This window comes from Phyllostomus hastatus, unplaced genomic scaffold, assembly GCF_019186645.2.
Source record: "Phyllostomus hastatus isolate PE091 unplaced genomic scaffold, TTU_PhHast_1.1 phas_scaffold_78, whole genome shotgun sequence".
Classification (NCBI taxonomy): domain Eukaryota; kingdom Metazoa; phylum Chordata; class Mammalia; order Chiroptera; family Phyllostomidae; genus Phyllostomus; species Phyllostomus hastatus.
In genome coordinates, this window is record NW_025334041.1 from 73,692,474 (window position 1) to 73,711,968 (window position 19,495).

General features: G+C 38.0%; 1 protein-coding gene across 1 annotated transcript in view; it reads right to left on the reverse strand.

Moving 5' to 3' along the window:
* The window catches only part of DNAH6 (dynein axonemal heavy chain 6), a 247,493-nt gene that overhangs the window by 101,334 nt on the left and 126,664 nt on the right, over positions 1–19,495 (reverse strand). Inside the window, exons 42-45 of the mRNA XM_045828050.1 lie at positions 17,226–17,372; positions 16,604–16,677; positions 14,815–14,969; positions 5,943–6,174 (exon numbers count right to left, since the gene is read on the reverse strand). Of these exons, the coding sequence (XP_045684006.1) occupies positions 5,943–6,174; positions 14,815–14,969; positions 16,604–16,677; positions 17,226–17,372 (608 nt within the window). The remainder of the gene's footprint in view (positions 1–5,942; positions 6,175–14,814; positions 14,970–16,603; positions 16,678–17,225; positions 17,373–19,495) is intronic.

The following is a 19,495-nucleotide window of genomic DNA, read 5'->3' on the forward strand; positions in this document are numbered from 1 at the left end:
TTTTTTATTATATATTTCCCTTTAACTTTTCATATAATAATGGCTTGGTGATGATGAACTCCCTTAGTCTTACCTAGTCTGGGAAGCACTTTATCTGCCCTTCCATTCTAAATGATAGCTTTGCTGGATTGAGTAATCTAGGTTGTAGGTCCTTGCTTTTCATTACTTTGAATACTTATGACCAATCCCCTCTAGCCTGCAAAGTTTCTTTTGAGAAATCAGGGGACAGTATTATGGGAACTCCTTTGTAAGCAACTCTTAACTTTTATCTTGATGCTTTTGAGTCTCTCTTTATCTTTAACCCTTGGCATTTTAGTTATGATGTGTTCCTCTTTGGGTCCAACTTATTTAGGACTTTCCATGCTTCCTGAACTTGTATGTCTATTTCTTTCCCCAAATTAGGGACATTTTCTTTCATTATTTTTTCAAATAAGTTTTCAGTTTCTTGCTCTTCTTCTCTTGATGGCAATCCCTATTACTCGGGTGTTGGCACATTTGGAGATATACCAGAGGTTCCTTATATTATCCTTGTTTCTTTGAATTCTTTTTTCTTTTTGCTGTTCTGATTGAATTCTTTTGTATTCCTTATGTTCCAAATAATTGATTTGATTCTTGGTTTCATCCCCTCCACTGTTGGTTCCCTGTAGATTTTTATGTATTTCATTGAATTTACTTTAATTCACTTCATTTATGCCTGGGTCTTTTTTATACTGTTGAAGTACCCAATGAGTTCCTTGATCATCCTAATAACCAGTGTTTTGAACTCTGCATCTGATAGATTGCTTATCTCCATTTAGTTTTTTTTTTTCCTGGAGTTTTGTTCTGTTCTATCATTTGGGCCATGTTTCTTTGTCTCCTCATTTTGGCAGCCTCTCTGGCCTCTCTGTGTATTAGGTACAGCTGCTTTGACCCTCTTAGTATTGTGTTCTATTGTATAAAAGGCACCTGTAAGTTGTATGGGGTGGAGCCTTAAGTAATCACTGTGGGGGTGGAACTCATGTAACCGATCTGTGGCTCTGTGTGCAGGAGGGTTTAGAGAGGGAGCAGTACTGCTGTCTGGCCTCTTGAGAGCTGCCTGGGATAAAGCTGTCTCCCAGTACTCACCCATTTTCCGGTCACTTCACTTCTTCCCTGCATGGCACTGGTGCCCTTCCAGCTGTGGCCCCGCAGCTGAATCCCAGAGTGGGTGGGTCTGTGTAAGTCCTAAGACTGTCAAAGGCCCTTTAAGAGGAGTCTCTTGGGAATTCTGAAGTTTCTTCTGCTGCCTCAACCCCCAAGGCCCACTTTTTAGTCATAAGTTATGGGGACTTATCTTCCTGACACTGGAACCTGGGGCTGGGTGGTCTGGTCTGGGGCTGGGATCCCTCACTCCTGAGGTATCCCTCCTGATTTTTATCTACCACACATGAACGTGGGACTTCCCATTCAGTCTCCATGCCTCTCCACCTCTCTGAGTGTCTCTACATCTTCACCCCTTCTACCCATCTGGATGAATGTGGATTTTTAAAATCCTTGGTTGTTGGACTTCCATACAGCTCAATTTTCTGATGAATCTGGGTGACACTTGTTTTGTAGTCTAGTTTAAATTTTGCTGTAGTTGTGTGAGGAGGCAAAGCATTTACCTATGCCTCCATCTCCTAGATACTTTTTAAATTACCCCTTAATTTCTTCTTTGATTCATTGGCTGGTCAGGAGAATGTTTTTTAAGTTCTATGTATTCATGTATTTTTTAGTTTTTCTAATGTTACTGGTTTTTAGTTTTATGCTGTTGTGTCAGAGAAGATACTTCGATTATTTCAATCTTCTTGAACTTGCTGACTTGTTTTTTGGCCTGATATATGGTCTGTCTTATAAAATGTTCCATGTGTGCTTGAAAAGAACGTGTATTCTTTCCCTGTTGGATATAACATTCTGTATAATGTGTGTTAAATCCATTTGATCTATCAGAGGTTTTCTTATTAATTCTCTTTCTGGATAATCTAGCCATTGTGAGAGTGGGGTATTCAAATCCTCAATTATTACTATATTACTGTTTATTTCTCTTTTAGCTATGTAATTTTGATTTATATATTTTACTGGTCCATTTTTGGATGTATAAATACATATGTTTACATAATCTTGTTGGATTTACTCCTTTATCATGTAATGACTTTTTTAAAACCATTTTTTAGTTTTAAAAGTACTTTGTCTAAATATAGCTACTTCTTTTTTTGGATGCCATTACTTGAAATATCTTTTTTATCCCTTCACCCTCAGTCTTTGTGTGTTTTCAAGGCTAAAGTGAGTCTCTTGCAGGTAGCATACCTTGAATCTTGTTTTTGTTGTTGTTGTTGTTATTGTTTTTAATCCACTTAGCCATTCTATGTCTATTGACTGGGGAATTTAAACCATTTATATTTAAGTAATTATTGAGAGATAAGAATGTACTATTGCTATTCTGTTAATTGTCTTCTGGATGCTTTGTAAATGCATTGTTCTTGTTTTGTATCCTGCTGGTTTTTGTGTGTTTTGATGCCTTTTGATATCCATATGCTTGGACTTCTTTATCATGTTCTTTTGTGTAGTTACTGTAGGTCACTCCCTTGTGGTTACCATGAGGCTTACATAAAATATTTTAAAACTATAACACTCTGTTTTCAACTGATAACAACTCAACTTCAACAGCATTAATAAACTACACTTTTAATTCTCCTTCTCTCACATTTTAGGTCATTGATATTACAATTCACGTTTGTTTTAAATATTGTGTGTACAATAACAAATTATTGTAGTTATGGTGATTTTTTTACTGTTTATATTTACTTTTAAATTAGCATTGTAAATGAAATATGCACCATCATTATCAAATTACAGATTCTAACTCTGACCCTATATTTACCATCACCAGTGAGTTTTGGATACCTTTTTATGTTTTTATAATGTTAACTAGCATCCTTTTACTTCTACTCAATTTCCTTTAGCATCTTGTAAGCTAGTCAAGTGGTAATGAACTTCCTTGGCTTCTGTTCAAGAAAGTATTTATCACCACTCTTCATTTCAGAAAGACATCTTTGTGGGGTATAGAATCCATGGACAATAGCGTTTTTCTTTTCAACATTCTGAATATATCATCTTATTCTCTTGGTCTGAAAAGTTTCTTTTGAGAAGTTCTCTGATCATCTCTTGGGGATCCCCTTGTGTGTAACTTGTCTCTTTTCTTTTGCTGTTTTAATAAATTTGTCTTTGCCAATTTATTATGTGCTTTAGTGTAACACTATTCAGGTTCATATTATTTAGAATCCTTTGGGCCTCATGAATCTAGATGCCCATTTTCTCCCCAGGTTGGAAAGCTTTCAGCTATTATTACTTTAAATAAATTTTCTCTTTTCTTCTCTTTATATTCTTCTTCTGGAATTCCCATAACATGGATATTATTGTTTCTTTTCATTGTGTCCCAGAAGTCCTGTAAACTTTCTTCACTCTTTTTTCTTGTTGCCTTCTCTGACTGGATAATTTCAAATGTCCTGTCTTATAAGTCACTGATTCTTTCTTCTGCCTGGTTGAATCTGCTTTTGAAGCTCTCTTGAACTCTTCAGTTAATTTAGTGTATTCTTCAGTTCTAGCATTTCTGTTTAGGTTTTTTATGGTTTTTATTTCTTTATTGAACTTTTTTTTTCTTCAGCATTATTTTCTTAATTTCATTTATCTGTCTGTATGTTCTTGTAGTTTATTAAACTTCTTTAGGATGATTATTTTGAATTATCTTTCTGAAAGATCTGTTTTTGGGGACTTATTAGTTTTCTTTGGCTTCAAGTCCAGAAGAGCTCTTTGCAGCCTTGATTCAAGCTGATCCGTATCCCAAATTCCCTGGCTTAAAGGTGTTACTGGCTTTGCCCTGTGGACAGTCAGCTTAGCCTGCCATACTCTCCACTCAAGCCTTACTGGACTACACAGCTTTCTAGGTCTCCAGTCAGTCTTTCTGGTTGGGGAGGGCTGGGAGCTATATTCAGCAGTAGGCAGGGCTATGCCTCAGCTCCCCTGCTTGGGCAGGGTAGAGATGCAGACTAGGCTCCGGGGATGGAAAGGCTCTTTGTTTGAGGACATCCAATCAGACAGACCTGTGCTCTTCTGAGTTCTCTGTCAGACTGTGCCACTATGTTGGCTTTGCAGATGAGCAAAGATGCTGGTTGAAACTACTTATATTCTGTGGGTAGGAACTTAGTCTGCCAAGATCCAGGTGCTTATTGTTGCCCATCCCCCCACCTCCCATCACATTTCCAGTGGTCAAGCCCTGTAGATTCCCATGGTCCCCATGATGTTAGTCTAGAGTGAGACTCCAAAGAAGTGCTCCACAATACAGCATACCCTGGATATCCACCTTGGGCTCTCTTTTCCCACTGGAGGAACTGTAGGCTCAGGGGAGAGCATCACTGGTGTGATGATGCACCAGTCTGGGTGAGGGGCATTGAGGTCAGCATGTAGCTGCTCCTTTTACTCTTCTAATACAGGTGTTCGTCATCTCTGTGGTGTGGGGTGGTGATTCAGCCCCTCCCTTTTGTTCTAGGATTCTCCAAGTGGTGTCTTATCCATGAATATTTGTTAGTTGTTTTGTGAGGGGGAGTAAAATTGGGAACAACTTATATTGCCACCTTGGTGATGTTGGTCTTTTTAATTTTGTTACAGTATTATTTTTCTGGTATTGTTAAATCACTTATATGTATTCTCTTGTAGCTCTCTTAGCATCTTCAGAATATTTTGAATTATTTGTGGGACAGTTTGTGGATCTCCATTTGTTTGCAGCCAGTCATTGGAAGTTTACTTTATTCCTTTGGTGGAGTCATGTTTCCTGAGTCTTCATGATCTCTGTAGCCTTATATAGATGTCTGTGTATTTGAGGAAGCAGTCACTTCTTCCAAATTTTATGTACTGACTTTGGTAAGGGAAGACTTTCACCTGCAGTTAGGGGCATGCTGAGGTATGCTGTGACCACTGGTTTAGTAGTACACTACAGGATGGCAAGTGTGGGGGTGTGGTAATACTGAGTCTGGGATGATAGTGTTATGTCTCTTTGGCTCAGGCCACTGGGGTGCATAGTTTCAACAGTGATGTGTATTTAGCACTGCAGGAGGTCAGCAGTGGGTGAAAGGGCTATTGGGGTCCTCAGTGGCACCTGTAAATCCTGTGGCTAGGGACCAGGGTGGGCATTGGTGGTGGTCAGATACAGTTATGGGCACACATTTGACTATGGGTTGTTTCTCATTCGTAAAAAATATTTACATATTCAGATATAAACTCACTGCATGTCACAGATGTTAAAAATTTTTCCCATTTTATGATTGTACTTAATCCCATATATAGTGTTTTAAGAAGTAAAATGAACTTTAAAATATTTATGCATCACATCTATTGCTTTTATATTTCTTGGTTAATTTCTATAAACGTTTTTCCTTAATGTTAAAATATGCAACTGTAGTAAAGACAGAAAATCCCTTACTAAAGAACAAATTTAAGAACAGTGAAAATGATTGTTACAGACACATATATAAATCCTATTTTAATTTTAAAGTTAATTTAACCCTAAAACATAGCAGTTATTTTTTCCTTTTCTTGAGTAAATCCTATTTCCCTAACTGATTTCCCTTAAGAAATTACTCTTGTATTTACCTCTACAGAAACAGTTTATTACCTTCTGCTATCTACATCTTTTCCCTCAAAGAAAAGTTAAAACCTTTCACATTCCCTTAACTTTTGATCATATACACTTACTTAGAATTTAAAGGGAGACACAATAGTTGGTAAGATAAATAAAAATGTGTTATAAAAATCTTTTATAAGATCCAAGAAATTCATTATCAGAGGTAACAGCTACAAGAGGTAACTGCATCATACAAACTATTCAAGCACTCACATGATTATAACACTCATACATTCTTGTTCTTACCCTTTGGTTACTGAATATGTACCTGTGTGTCTGTGAAGAGGAAAACCATATTCTTGTCATCTACACCAGCCAGTTTGTACAACTTCCTCAGGTCTTCATGAAAACTATCATAATTATATCCCCGACTCAGTTCAATCTGCATGCATTTGTAACCGCATATATGAGCTGCAAGCCTCGTAAGAGACTGCTTTCCTGTGCCTCCTACTCCAACGAGCAGGGCGTTGCCTCTTTCCTGACGGATCATGCGGGCAATTCTGTGAGAAGCAAAGCAGAGAAAGATTTATTTCAAGTGTACAGATGTGGCTTCTTCTCAGAGGGCCTGCCCCAGTGGGGAAGGCTGGTGGCTAGCTAAGTGTCATTCCTGAGCAAAAGGCCACAAGAAAGAGCAGGGCATTCCTGAAGTTTCTAGCTGGTTTTCCTTATATCTATCTTTCCTCCATTTCCTATAGACTGTTAGTATTGGTCATGAGAGTTTAGAGTAAAGCAAATCTCTTCATCCTTCTTCAAGATGTGAAAGAATTTGTGAGGAGCCCTGGCTGATCTAGGCCATTACTTATGTTAACCATTATATTGGCAAACCCAGATCTCCATTTACAAGGATGAGCAGGAAAAAATCATTGGGCCTAGGAAAAGACATTGAAGTTCAGAAGGAGAGATCAACACTAAAAATCTAAAGTGAATTTACTATAAGATATCAACAAAATTTTAGAAAAGTTTTGGATTCATGTTAATAACAAGAATTTAAACAAAATTGAAATTGTGATATTAAAGTGAGCACTCAAGGGGGAATAAAATCCAAGTTTAGAAAAAATATTACATGGGGATGAAAAAAATATGACCACCAAATTGAACACCCTAATAGAAGATGAGCCTTGCAATTAGGATACTGTAGAAAACTGAATAGGTAAAGTAAAAAAGCAAACTCAAGGAACTTACCCGGAAGTCAGAGAAGAAAGATTAATGATATTAAAATGACCAGAGAAAATGGAAGATAAGGAGGACAGACCTGGGAGAAACGGGGGGATACCAGCAACCAGACAATAGGAATTACAGAAGGAGAGACAAGAGGGCACAGAGCTGAATACAACAGTGACTGAAATAGAAGGAAAAAACCATCAGAGCTGAGCCCACAATCTGAAGATGTCACTGAGGGCAGAGAAAAAAAAAAACAACAAAAAACAAAGAGGAGAGGCAAAACACAAAATATTTTCTAGGAGATATATAAGTATAAAATAAAATGTGTGTGTATATGTATATGTATGTATGTGTGCATATATGGACCTATTTCATATGTATAGACATTTCTACTTTCATATGCACATGAAGTAGAAATCTATATGTCAGACATAACTGAAAAGTTTGTGAACATTTGAAAAGCAGATGTAATAGATTATTACCAAAGGGACGGGTGACTCCCCTTTCTGGGTGCTCACTTTAATATCACAATTTCAATTCTGCTTAAATTCTTGTTGTTAACACAAATCAGAAAATCATTTAAAATTTTGTTGAGAGGCCTCAGACATCTATTTTACGAGATGTCATTTCACAATGCAATAGTTACAGAAGGCAAACTAGTGCTCAGAGAGTAAGCTATCTGCTACCCTGTCTTAAAAAAGTCCTTAAAAATATATAGAGAGGTATGAATAAAATTTTAAAAACTCAAGAAAGGGGAAAAGATTTCAGTGTAAAAGTGAGCAAATATGAAAGTCAAGTCCATATACTATTATTAAGATGATAAAAAGTAATGATAATATCAATACATTTTTCTTTAAAAAGATACAAATGTAAAACCAATTTATTTATTTTTAATTATTCTCATTATCTACAACCTCGTACTGAGTCACCAGAGAGTAAAAAATCTTGGGAAAAATATAAAAGAAGTTTAATTTCTATCTCTTTTATAGGAAATTTATCTATCTATCTATCTAGTTTTATTAGTGATGCTGATAATTAGAGAAAACAAGTTTCAGTTATTTGAAAAGGATAATGGCTCATTATATTTTTAAATTGTGAAAGTAAATCATGGTCACCGTAACTGGTGAGAGCAGACACTGCTGCCCCCCAGCCACCTGTGAGCTCCATCATGAGGGCTTGAGTGCCGTGCTGCTCTCTATGGGAACAGTGCATAGCACATAGTAGGGGCTTCATACATCTTTGTGAAATGAATTTATGTAGGTTGACTTGTATGTGTGTGTTTACAAAATGGAATTAAACCACACAACATTTTGTTTGTGGTTGTTTTGCTAAATGATGCATTACGGACCATCTCATGCTAGTAAATACAGCAATAGTATACCACAGTTTATTTAACCAGTTACTTAGTGATGAATATTTAGTTTTTTTAATGTTTTGTTATTATATTAGCAATATTAAAAAACATACCTTATGACTGCAAATAGAATCCTTTCAGAGTGTTAGTATGTGAAAGAGAGAGAGAGAGAGAGAGAGAGAGAGAGAGAGAGAGAGAGAGAGAGAGAGAGAGGGAGAGCATGAAACATAAAGAGCTTGCGTTAAAAACAAACAAAATAAATTAGGGTGGCATAAATGTGGCTGTTGAAGCCACGTTTTAAAATAATGTTTAATTAATTACACAGGATTGTAGAGGTAAATGTGTTAAAGGCACAGTGTTTAACTATATGTGCCATGATACAATTTTGAAAAAATATATGCTTTATGAATATATTTGGAAGCACCACACAATTTTAACAGTAGTTGTCTCTGGGTAAGGAGGTAGAATTATAAATAAAGCTTTTCTAAATTTCTGTAATGAGTGTGTTTAGTATATGATCAGAAAAATAATTAATATTTTTAAAAAGAAAACAAAATAGATATATGTAGGCCTTTTAGAAACTATGAAAATGTCTTCCTTATGCAACAGTTACATCATTAAAAAGATCTTGGTAATATGAATTTTTAGAAATAAAATTATATTTATATGAAAAAAGAAGACCTGTCATTTTATATTCTAAATATAAAATTCAGTACACTTTTTACCAAATATCTACATTGAAGTACTCCTTGACACCCTAAAAACTGTGACTTAGAGACCATGGGTTAAATAATTCTAAGTGCTCTCATCTTTGGTGGCGAGGGATGGGATAGCAGCTGTGCAGCCTGAGCACAGAACAGGGGTCTATATAAGGACTTATCAGAAAATGATCCTCCAGGACAAAGCACAGACTCCTAGGTCATTATTCAAGATCTTCTCAAATAGGCTGGGATGGGAGTAAAGGACAGAAAACTGTACTTGAACAATGATTAAAATAAAAAAAAAAGATCTTCTCAAATAGAACCACATTCCAATTTGCCTCCACCCACTTCCCGCCCTCTCCTGCCTCTCAGGCGTCTGCTCTTTCTCCGCCCAGACTTGGTGACACTGCTTTGTGTAGAGCAGGTGTCAGTGAACACCAGCCTGTGGGCCAGACCCTGCCCACTGACCATTGTTTTTTGTTTCAGGGCTTTTTCTTGATATATGATATCATATGATATCATATCAATATGATATATGAAAATCTTACGACATTCTAATATTAGTGTCCATAAACAAAGTTTTATTGGGAACATAGCCATGCTCATTCATTCACTTATTGGAGGTGGCTGCTTTTGTGTTAGAAAGGCAGAGTTGAGTAGCTGCGACAGGGACAGCATGACCTGCAGAGTCTAAAATATTTGTTGTCTGGCTCTTCACCAAAGAGGGTGGTGGGCTCCTTTCCCTTGTATCCTTTGCCAACTCCTCCCCAGGGCAGCTAAGACCCAGAGACATCATTTTCGTTGCTCCATCTCTATCACAACGCACTAGTGTTCTACGGTGGAGGAAATACTGAATATCACAGCAATCTTGCAGGTAATGTTACTCTTTTATTGCTTCATTTATTGTACATTATAGTAATTTGTTATTTTCATCTAAATTATTGGAAACAAATGATTTTTCCATTCTGCTTCCCAGTTTTATTTTTTCTGTCAACTTACATATATCAGTGGATAGCAAACTCCCTACATTTAAGAGTACTCTAAAGTTACATTTTCTCTACTGTAGAAGGAGGAGAAGGCTCTCCTACGTAGTGCCTTACATTTTCTTTGAATTTATTGGTTTGCAAAACCATACAGGTTTCCAGTATTCAGTTCAGTAGAACATCATCTGCACTCTGCTTGTGCACCCATCGCCCCAGGCAAAGTCTCTTTCTGCCCCCATCCCCTCCTCTGCCCAACTCCACCTAGCCCCCAGTGCCTTATATTTCAATAGAGAAATCTGTTCTATCATTCTTGTAATGTGGCGACACGTTTGGGAGCATGCGATGGGTAAAATGCCTGGTGCAAATTGCCCTTTGAAAGCATAGGCCAGAAGTAAAAAAAAATACTTTTTTCTCAGCTGGTAAGGCCTTTATCCCATTATCCCCTGGGGTGGGGGTGGCAGAGAACTTAAACTAAAATGTCATCAACAAATATAAATATAGTACCTGCTAACTCACTGAATATTTAATAATTGCCCCAACACTCATGTTCATAATAAAGCCTTCCATGGCTAATCAGCAGTGGGTGTTTAAAAGCTCTTATTTATGACAAATAGAAATCTGTTTTCTCTAATTCTTAACTACTAATCCTCTCTAGAAAAATAGAAAACACATCTATATCATTTTCACATGGCTGTCCTTTGTGTACCTGAAAACCAAACCTCCCCCATTCAGCAAATGGCTTTTAATTTCCTCCTGTAATATTTTAAGCATATCTTGAGTAACCTGGTGATTTTCTTTCACAAAAGAAAGAAAGATTATAAATACAATTAAGCTGACTTCGCCTATCATCTGGTCTATTCTCCAGGAAGTTTCACAGACCAGAGTGCTGCTGTTATGTTTTTCTTTCAGGCTGAGGGCCTGTCTGAGCTATGATATAAAAGTTGTTAGGAGATGGCTTGTGGGTATGTTGGGAGGGGGACAGATGGGAAGCAAGTGGTGTTTTGACAACCCAGTGACAAACTATTGTATAACACTGGAAATGTGACAAATATAAACTCGTGAATTAGAGTTAATTAAACAGCAGAAATATAGGAAAGGTGAAAGACTTGGTTTGCTTATGGTTTATCAAAAAAAAAATCCTGAGGATTTAATTGTCAGTCTTAACAAGGTCTAACATTAAAATGTAGTTGACAAGGGAAGGAAACAAAGCCATTAACATTTTGCTGCAGTACTCACCCCTGGGAAATCCTATCCTCACACACATTTTACACTGCTTATTCCACAGAGTATGCTATCAAATCAGGGAATCACATTCTGAGAGGAACAATGAAAAATGATAAATTGCTCAGTATGTTGAAGGGTGGAAATAACCTCTACCAGGCAGTAGTGAAAGCTGTGGGATAATTATGCCTGGAGAAGATAAAGCTAACAGGAGGCTGGTTATGATTTTCAAGCATTTGGAAGACAGTTATGAAAAAGGATAGATTCATTTCAGGTGGAGGCACTGGTGGCAGAGTTAGAGTCAAAGCCCTGGATGCGGTCTCAAGCCTACCGCTCGCTAGCTAGAAGACTTTTGAACAACTTCCTAATTTCTCTGTGGCACACAGTATTGTCCAAATATGGCTGCAAAATGTTTCTAGTCCTAATTGGTCTTTGACCCTATCAAGAGATAGAGTCATAAAGTCTCTGACCCTTTCTTGTGAAACTGGGTGGACCTGTATGACTCTGCTGACTAACAGAACATGGTAGAAGTGAAGCCATGTGACTTCAAAAGCTAAGTTGTGAAAGGCCATTTGGTGTCTGCCTGGTTTGCAGATATTCAGACTGGTTACCTAGGTGTCAGAAATGTCCCTCAAAGTAGGGCTCCCCAACCCCCAGGCTACGGACCAGTACCAGTCCATGGCCCATTAGGAAGGGCTGCACAGCAGGAGGTGAGTGGCAGACGGGCGAGTGAGTGAAGCTACCTCTGTATTTACAGCTGCTCCCCATTGCTCAAATTACTGCCTGAGCTTTGTCCTCTGTCAATCAGCTGTAACATTAGATTCTCATAGGAGTGGGAATCCTACTGTGAACTGTGCATGTGAGGGATCTAGGTTCTAGGTTGCATGCTCCCTGTGAGAATCTAATGCTTGATGATTGAAGTGGAGCTGAGGCAGTGATGCTAGTGCTGGAGAGTGGCTGCAAATACAGATCATCATTAGCAGAGAGGTTTGGCCGCACAGAGACCATAATACATAAACTGTTTGCAGACTTATATCAAAATCCGGTCAGTGAGAAGCAAGTGACAAGCTGCATCTTGTGGCATGCTTTATAGTGGTAAGTGAGTTGATGTACTTCAATTGTACAGCTGAATCTGGTGGCAGGCTTTAAGTCAGAATCTGACACTTATTTCAGTCTTCATGTGGCCTGCCCAGTTTATTTATCACTTCTGTTCACGCCTCTTTTCCACACTGCCCACTTGTCTCAGTCACAGTTTTGGTAAGCCCACATGCTAACCCTAGCCAAAATGAGTGAAAAACAAACATCGTGGGAGCACTTCCTTGAAGAGGGGGAAAGACACAGTGATAAGACAACAGCAGACCCTAAGACAAAAAGAAAGCTGAATTTAGAAGAGTCCTACTTAGATAATGAGTTCATTGCAACAGGTGACTCTCATTCTCCAAGCCCACTTTGTGTAATATGTGGTGCTGGCTACCCAATGAAGCCATGGAACCTTCAGGAATGCTTCACCACAGGGAGACCAAGCACCCTGCATTAAAAGACAGGCCCTTGGTGTTTTTCAAAAGAAAAAAAATGGAAACATGAAGAACAGAAGCAATTATTGAAGGCTACAACTTCATCAAATGTGATTGTACTCAGAGCATCACTCTTAGTGGCTAAACACATTGCTAAAGTAAAGAAACCCTTCACTGCTGGTGAAGAGCTGGTCCTGCCTGCTGCTGAGGACATTTGTCAGGAACTTCCAAGAGAGGGTGCAGTTCAAAAGGTGGAATGTGTTCCTCTTTGGCTCACACCATAACTAGATGAACTGATAAATAGCAGAGGATATCAAGGCACAATTGTTATAGAGGATTAATGGGTCACCGTGGTATGCAATCCAGGTATGTTGACAGCAAGGCAAAAATACTTGTTTTGTGTGATATATTTTTCAGGAGGATGTGCATGAGGATATGTTATGTGCATTTTTGTTGGCAACCAACACCACAGCTGCAGCACTATTCAAGTCTTCGATATCATGAAAACTGAACTGGTCATTTTGTGTCGGTATTTGCACAGATGGAGTGGCTGCCATGACTGGACGGCTTTCTGGTTTCACTACTCAGGTCAACGAGGTTGCTTCTGAATGGGAGTCTATGCACTGTGTCATCCATAGAGAAATGCTGGCTAGCTGAAAAATGTCACCTGAACTTAACAATATTTTGCAGGGTGTGATTTAAATTATCAGCTACATTAAGGTACATGCCCTTAACTCACGTCTGTTCACACAGCTCTGTGAGGAGATGGATGCAGAGCACACACGTCTTCTCTCACACACAGAGGTGGGATGGCTTTCTAAAGGTAGATCGCTAGCCAGAGTTTTTGAGTTATGAGAGCCGCTCCAGAGATTTCTTATAGAAAAACAGTCACCACTGGCAGCACATTTCAATGACACAGAATGGGTCTTAAGACTTGCTTACGTGCGTGACATATTCAACCTGCTCAATGAACTCAATCTGTCACTTCAGGGGAGAATCACAACTGTGTTCAAGTCGGCAGAGAAAGTGGCTGCATTCAAAGCTGAGCTGGCATTATGGGGGTGACAAGTGAACACTGGGATTTTTGACATTTCAGACATTAGTAGAGAATTTGAAAGAGACTGAGCCAAGGCCTTCTTTCTCCCAGCTGGGGCATGACCACCTATCTCAGCTTTCAAAAGATTTGAGCATTACTTCCCAATCACAAAAGACTCTGAACTGGGAAGGATTGGATCTGAGGCCCATTTGTGAATAAGCTGAGTGAATTGACTTTGTTCGTGCTAGAAGAGCATCAGCTGCTTGAGATCACAAATGACAGTGGTCTTAAAAGTATGTTTTGGACAACTTCAAATCTCCATATGTTCTGGGTTAAAGTCAAGGTGGAATATCCTGATATTGCCACAAAAGCACTGAAAAGCCTGATTCCATTTCCAACACCCTGTCTTTGTGAAGCAGGGTTTTGTGCAGTGACAGCAAGCAAAACAAGATTATAGAGTAGACTGAACATAGGCAACACACTTCGGGTTGCACTGTCTTCTGTCACCCCCAGAGGGGACTGTCTAGTTGCAGAAGAACAAACTCAGGGCTCCCACTGATTCTGCATTATGGGGAGTTGCATAATTACTTCATTATATATTACAATGTAAAAATAATAGAAATGAAATACATAATAAATGTAATGCGCTTGAATCATCCCGAAACCATGCTTCCCGCCCTTAGTCCATGGAAGAATTATCTTCCACAAAACTGGCCCCTGGTGCCAAAATGGTTGGGGACCACTGCCTCAAAGGATACTTGCAGTGGATAAAAATCAGACTCATAAGCAGATGGAGTCTATGATCCTGCATTCAACTTGTTTTTCTATAATCTTGAACCCCTCCTTCTGTAGGCATGCATATAATCAGCCTTGTTACACTGTACATGTATCTCTGTCAACGTCTTAGACCCTTTCTTGTAATGATCCAGGGCATTTAAAACAGGCAGAGAACAATCTGCTAAGATTTAGCAAAAATAGTAACCCTAAGGGGATTCCACAGAAAGTTCATACATTTATATTTACAATGTATCAAAAATAAATTTAGCAAGATTTGGTATAGACCTTTGTCTATCTAGTAATCTATGTAAAGGGTTTTGTACAACTTAACCTTTCCTTTTAATATAAAAGAAATGAGATCAATGCATTATTGGGCATCTTATAGCACTATACCTTGAAACGTGTTCTATAGCATCTTGGAAGAACACCAGCTTTACTTCTTTGGGATTTATAAGGTTATAATCATCAAGATAGTCCTGTAGAACATTTGCAATTTTCTCCATATCAGGCATGTCATCATAAATCCGATCAGACTTATCTGCTCCAAACTACGAAATGATTTATGGGAGAAGAAACAAATGGAATCAATTCTGAGATTATATATATGAAACATAATGACCTTAGGGGGAACATTATTTTATCTGTGTTGCTGTTTAGTCATCTGTTTACATATATGCTGGGAGGGCTTTCAAAACGAGGGAATTGGGACAAATGAAGCGCAGATTTTCATGGATAAGTGAAAGTCCACTTCATCTAACCTCTTTAAGTGGTACATTTTAATTTCAATTTTGTTTGCAATAAAGTTTACACAGGAGCCCAGAAATAGGTTTTATATTGCTCTTATTTACCTTATTCTGGTTTCACAATTTTGCTCTTAGGCTGTTGACATCCGTAAAACTAAATGGGTTCAAAATCATGCACACAGACTGCTATGGTTATAAAAAATCATGTCTGAATGGGAGTCTTACATGTAGTTTTTACACAGCAGTCATCTAATTAAACACAACATTGAGGATGAAATGTAGTATAGACCATAGGGAACCCAGGTCTTGTTTGGACCTATTGATGATGCCTTTTCTTTGCTGTAGCAACCACCCTGGGGGGATTTTTATTTGGAAACTTTGACTATAATCCATGTAAGCAATGCAAGAAGAGCCCATTTGTTCCTTTGCTTCATTCCCCCATTTGATAATAATGTCACTGGAAACACATAGGAAATATAATCACCACCTGAAAGCAACTTTTGGACTTTGTGTTTAATAAAATAAATTGCTTATGTTTTTCATCTGTCAGGGTTTAGCAGAGGGGTGAGGCATTGCATACATATAATATGAAGAGGAGGCCATTCCTGTGCTTCATCAGCATTGATGGAGAGCCTGTTTCGTGCCAAGCTCTGCTCAGGGATGTAGGGTGAATAAAGCAGACATGGCTCTTCCCTCTCAGACACTAGGAATGTTAAACCCAAACAAGAGTCAACTTGTATAACAAGACATCTGACTGTCAACAAAGATAGGGTGGGTAGACAAAAGACTTATTCTAGGCAGGTTGAGAGGGTAAAATTAGGGCCCAGGTGTGGATGTTATTGGAGTGACAGATGAGGAACTGAATACAAGGAAAATTTTGCTGCTAATTAGAGCTATTCTGAAATGAAGAGGGCAGCACCGCTAAAATGAGCTTCCCATCACCGGAAGCATTGGAGTGGAGGCTGCACAGGCACATGCAGTATGGTAAGGGGCAGTCCAGTGCTAAGTTTAGAGACTAAACCTCCTTACAAATCGAGTACCTGATGGGTCTCTGATTCAAACTGTTATCAAAATGAAAGTAACTAGATCAGGAGTCAGCAATGTTTTTCTTTAAAGGGCCAGATAGTAAATATTTTAGGCTTTGCAGAACTTATAATCTATGCTCTGCCTTGTAATTGAAAGTAACCATGTAAATAGCGCACTGTGAAGTGGAATTTCACGGCTGTGTTCGTATAGAATGCTATTTACAAAAACGGGCAGAAGGCAGATTTGGATGATGGGCCATAGTCTGCTGATCCCTCGTCTAGGTCTTTAATCTTCACATGTGCAAAGTTCTTATAGAATGTGAACCTAAACTTTGTGATCTTCAAATTATAAGGATTATAATCATATATTTATATCATTATAATCTTCAAATGTAGTCATTAGAACATACTTGCCTTAATGAAATCTCCAAATATGATGGGCTTAGTCAAAAAATATTCCAGGTCAGTTGCAATTCCAAAATGTTTGTCTGTTCAAAAACCAAAATCAATTTTAATATAATGAAAAGATTAAACCCAGTATTTTAATAATAAATATATAGGATAATATTAGCTTTTATTTTACTTATAAACCTTAAGTATTATAAATAAAACTGAGAGAAAGCCATGTTAATACTGTACCACTTTAGTTTGGTTGATAGTCTCCCAGATTTAAAATTAAGCATGCTTAATAGTAATAAGCATTTTACTAATAGATATTGAATACATATTAATAAGAAATACTTTAGAAATATCCTGGCTTCTTATCAGACAAAATGCTGTTTCCTCTATATTCTCTCCTCTACTTAAAATTCTATACTGAATTTAAAATATTAACCCTTCTTGAATTTCAATACAATGAATTTTATAATATTTCATATATTTATATACTTGAGTCACTGAAGGAAAAAAACTTTTACTTAGGAGAGACTAAAATTCACTTTGGTTTACCCTATATAGGCTCATTTAAATTTTCCTTTATAGAAACCAAATTGCTTTTCTACTAAAAAAAAAAAGCTAAATAAAGCTTGATATTTACTGGCCATTTCTGTCAAAATAGCATGAAAATACTGCTTATCTTCATTATTAATCAGGCGATCATGGAAGACCCTTTGACACTCATGGCAAAAGAGTCTAAATATCTGTATTTCTTCTCTTATTGTTCCTGGATCACACTGGAGTATACCTGTTTTTGAGAAAAAAGAAAATTCTACATTTGTGGAATATATAGTATTAGTTTTATGAACTAGAAGATCCTTAAGCCCAATTTTATCCCCACACTACCAGAAATGGGTGTTTCCCCCATGGATATGCACATAGAGTAATAGAGGACTCATTTTTTGAAAGCAAAACTGATTACCTGACAACATGCTTTTTCTTGTTATGTGATGTTTCTTTACTTGAACATGTGACATGCAGACTTCACAGTGCAAGCAATGTCATGTCATTACTACATTCCGTTGTAGTGTGTTAAAGTGAAGAGTGCCATCTTTAACAGACATATTTTCATGTAGCAACTTCCCCTCCACCCCTAACTTTAAACTGTTTTCAAAATACCAATTTCTTCTCTTAACCTTCTTCTATGTTCAGTCCTCATCAAATGCCCCTGGTCCTTTGGGCTTCTGCTCAGATTTTTCCCAGTACTCTTTGTATTCATGCAAATTGTAACTGAAAACATAGTTCTAATAATTTCAAGTTACAATGAAAGCAATGATGTAAAGAAATCCGGGAAGTGTTCATTCTCTACAGAGACCTTCACATGGGGCTCCTCCTAGTGTGCTGAGGGGGATGGGTGATCTCTACCGTGTGCCCCGGTACCCACAGCTGGCAGAGGGCACTATACAGCATAGCTGGTGCCATTCATGCTGCTTTGGCTAATAGGGGATCTCTATAGATAATGTTACATTGTTTTTTGCAGTTCACATTGTGTGCATATGTATATATGTGATATATGTTCCTTGAAATGGTTAAAGATTTAATTATTCTCAGCTAATATTTGTAAAGTAAGAGCATTTCCAGGACATTTTGATAAAATGTGAGGACAAGGGAAAAGAGATTCAAAATTGTAACTATTTGATACTTCTTGGATGTGTTACGATTTTGTTGGAGAAAAAATGCACCCTGAACTTTGAGGCTCAGAAATTACCTAAAAAATAGGAATTGAAAGACAATGGGGAAAAATAATAAGTAAAAGACTAGATTAGACAATGTCTAAAGACCAGGAAGTGAGTCCAAAGCAACTCACTAAAGGAACAAAGCCATGCTCCAGTGTTTTCTAGGAACAATTAGTTCCTGAATTCAAGGACTAAGCTGCTGATATAGGAGGTTAAATTTTAGTGGTGGAGCAATGCAAGTCATTTTGTTGTCCTGTGGCAAGGATGGTGTGCCAGCTTTGAGAGTCTTGGAGGAGGACGAAGGTTACAGGCAGGAAAACGAAAAGAGAGGTTCAGAGCCATCAGAATGGGAGTTGGAAGGTAAGGGACCTGTGGCAGAACTGAGCACTAGGGAGGGCCACCCGGGTGGTCAGTGATCTTAAAGCCAAGTTTCAGCTCCTACTGACATCCATTATTTCCTAGTTCATTCCCTGCCTTTTAAATATACAACAGATCTCATCTGTGTTTGGAAAGGAACTAGACTTTGATGAGGACAGAAAGGGGAGCAGGATTTTGGAGAGTCCAGTCATTGTTTTACGTGGAAGTGCTAGAGAGCTTTCACTTACGTTACTTCACAGATACTTAAAAAGTACTTACATAATTCGGTTTGTTTGAATCTTTGTGAGAATGGATATTGAATGGTGTAGAAATAAGGGAGTTGGACAGGGAGTCAGCACTGGGTGGGAGGAGAGATCACTGAACAACTAAGAGTTGATGTCCTTATGCACAAAATAAGATGAGGACTTGGTCTAGGTATTATAAAAAGAGTTCTTTCAGTTCTGACATTTTACAAAATCCATCATTCATTCATTCATTCAGTGCCAAACATGATTCTAGGCACTGGGTGAACTGCACAAACAGCCCTCATGGAGCTAATGTTCTATTGGGAGAAACAGAGACGCAAACATATTTGCAGAGAAATATCTAGGGTATGTTTTCAAATAGTAAGTGCTATAAAGGGATGTAGAGAGGAAGAGGAGGAGGTGACATTTGAACAGGGAAAGTGAGTCATGTGGATATCTGAGGTAAGAACATTCCAAGGGATGTATAGAGGCCCCTGGACAGGCCCTATTTCAGGAGCAGCAAGGAGGTGGTAGCAGCCAGGAGGAAAGTGGTAGGCAATGAAGGCAGGAGGCTGCTGGTTCCAGATCTGACA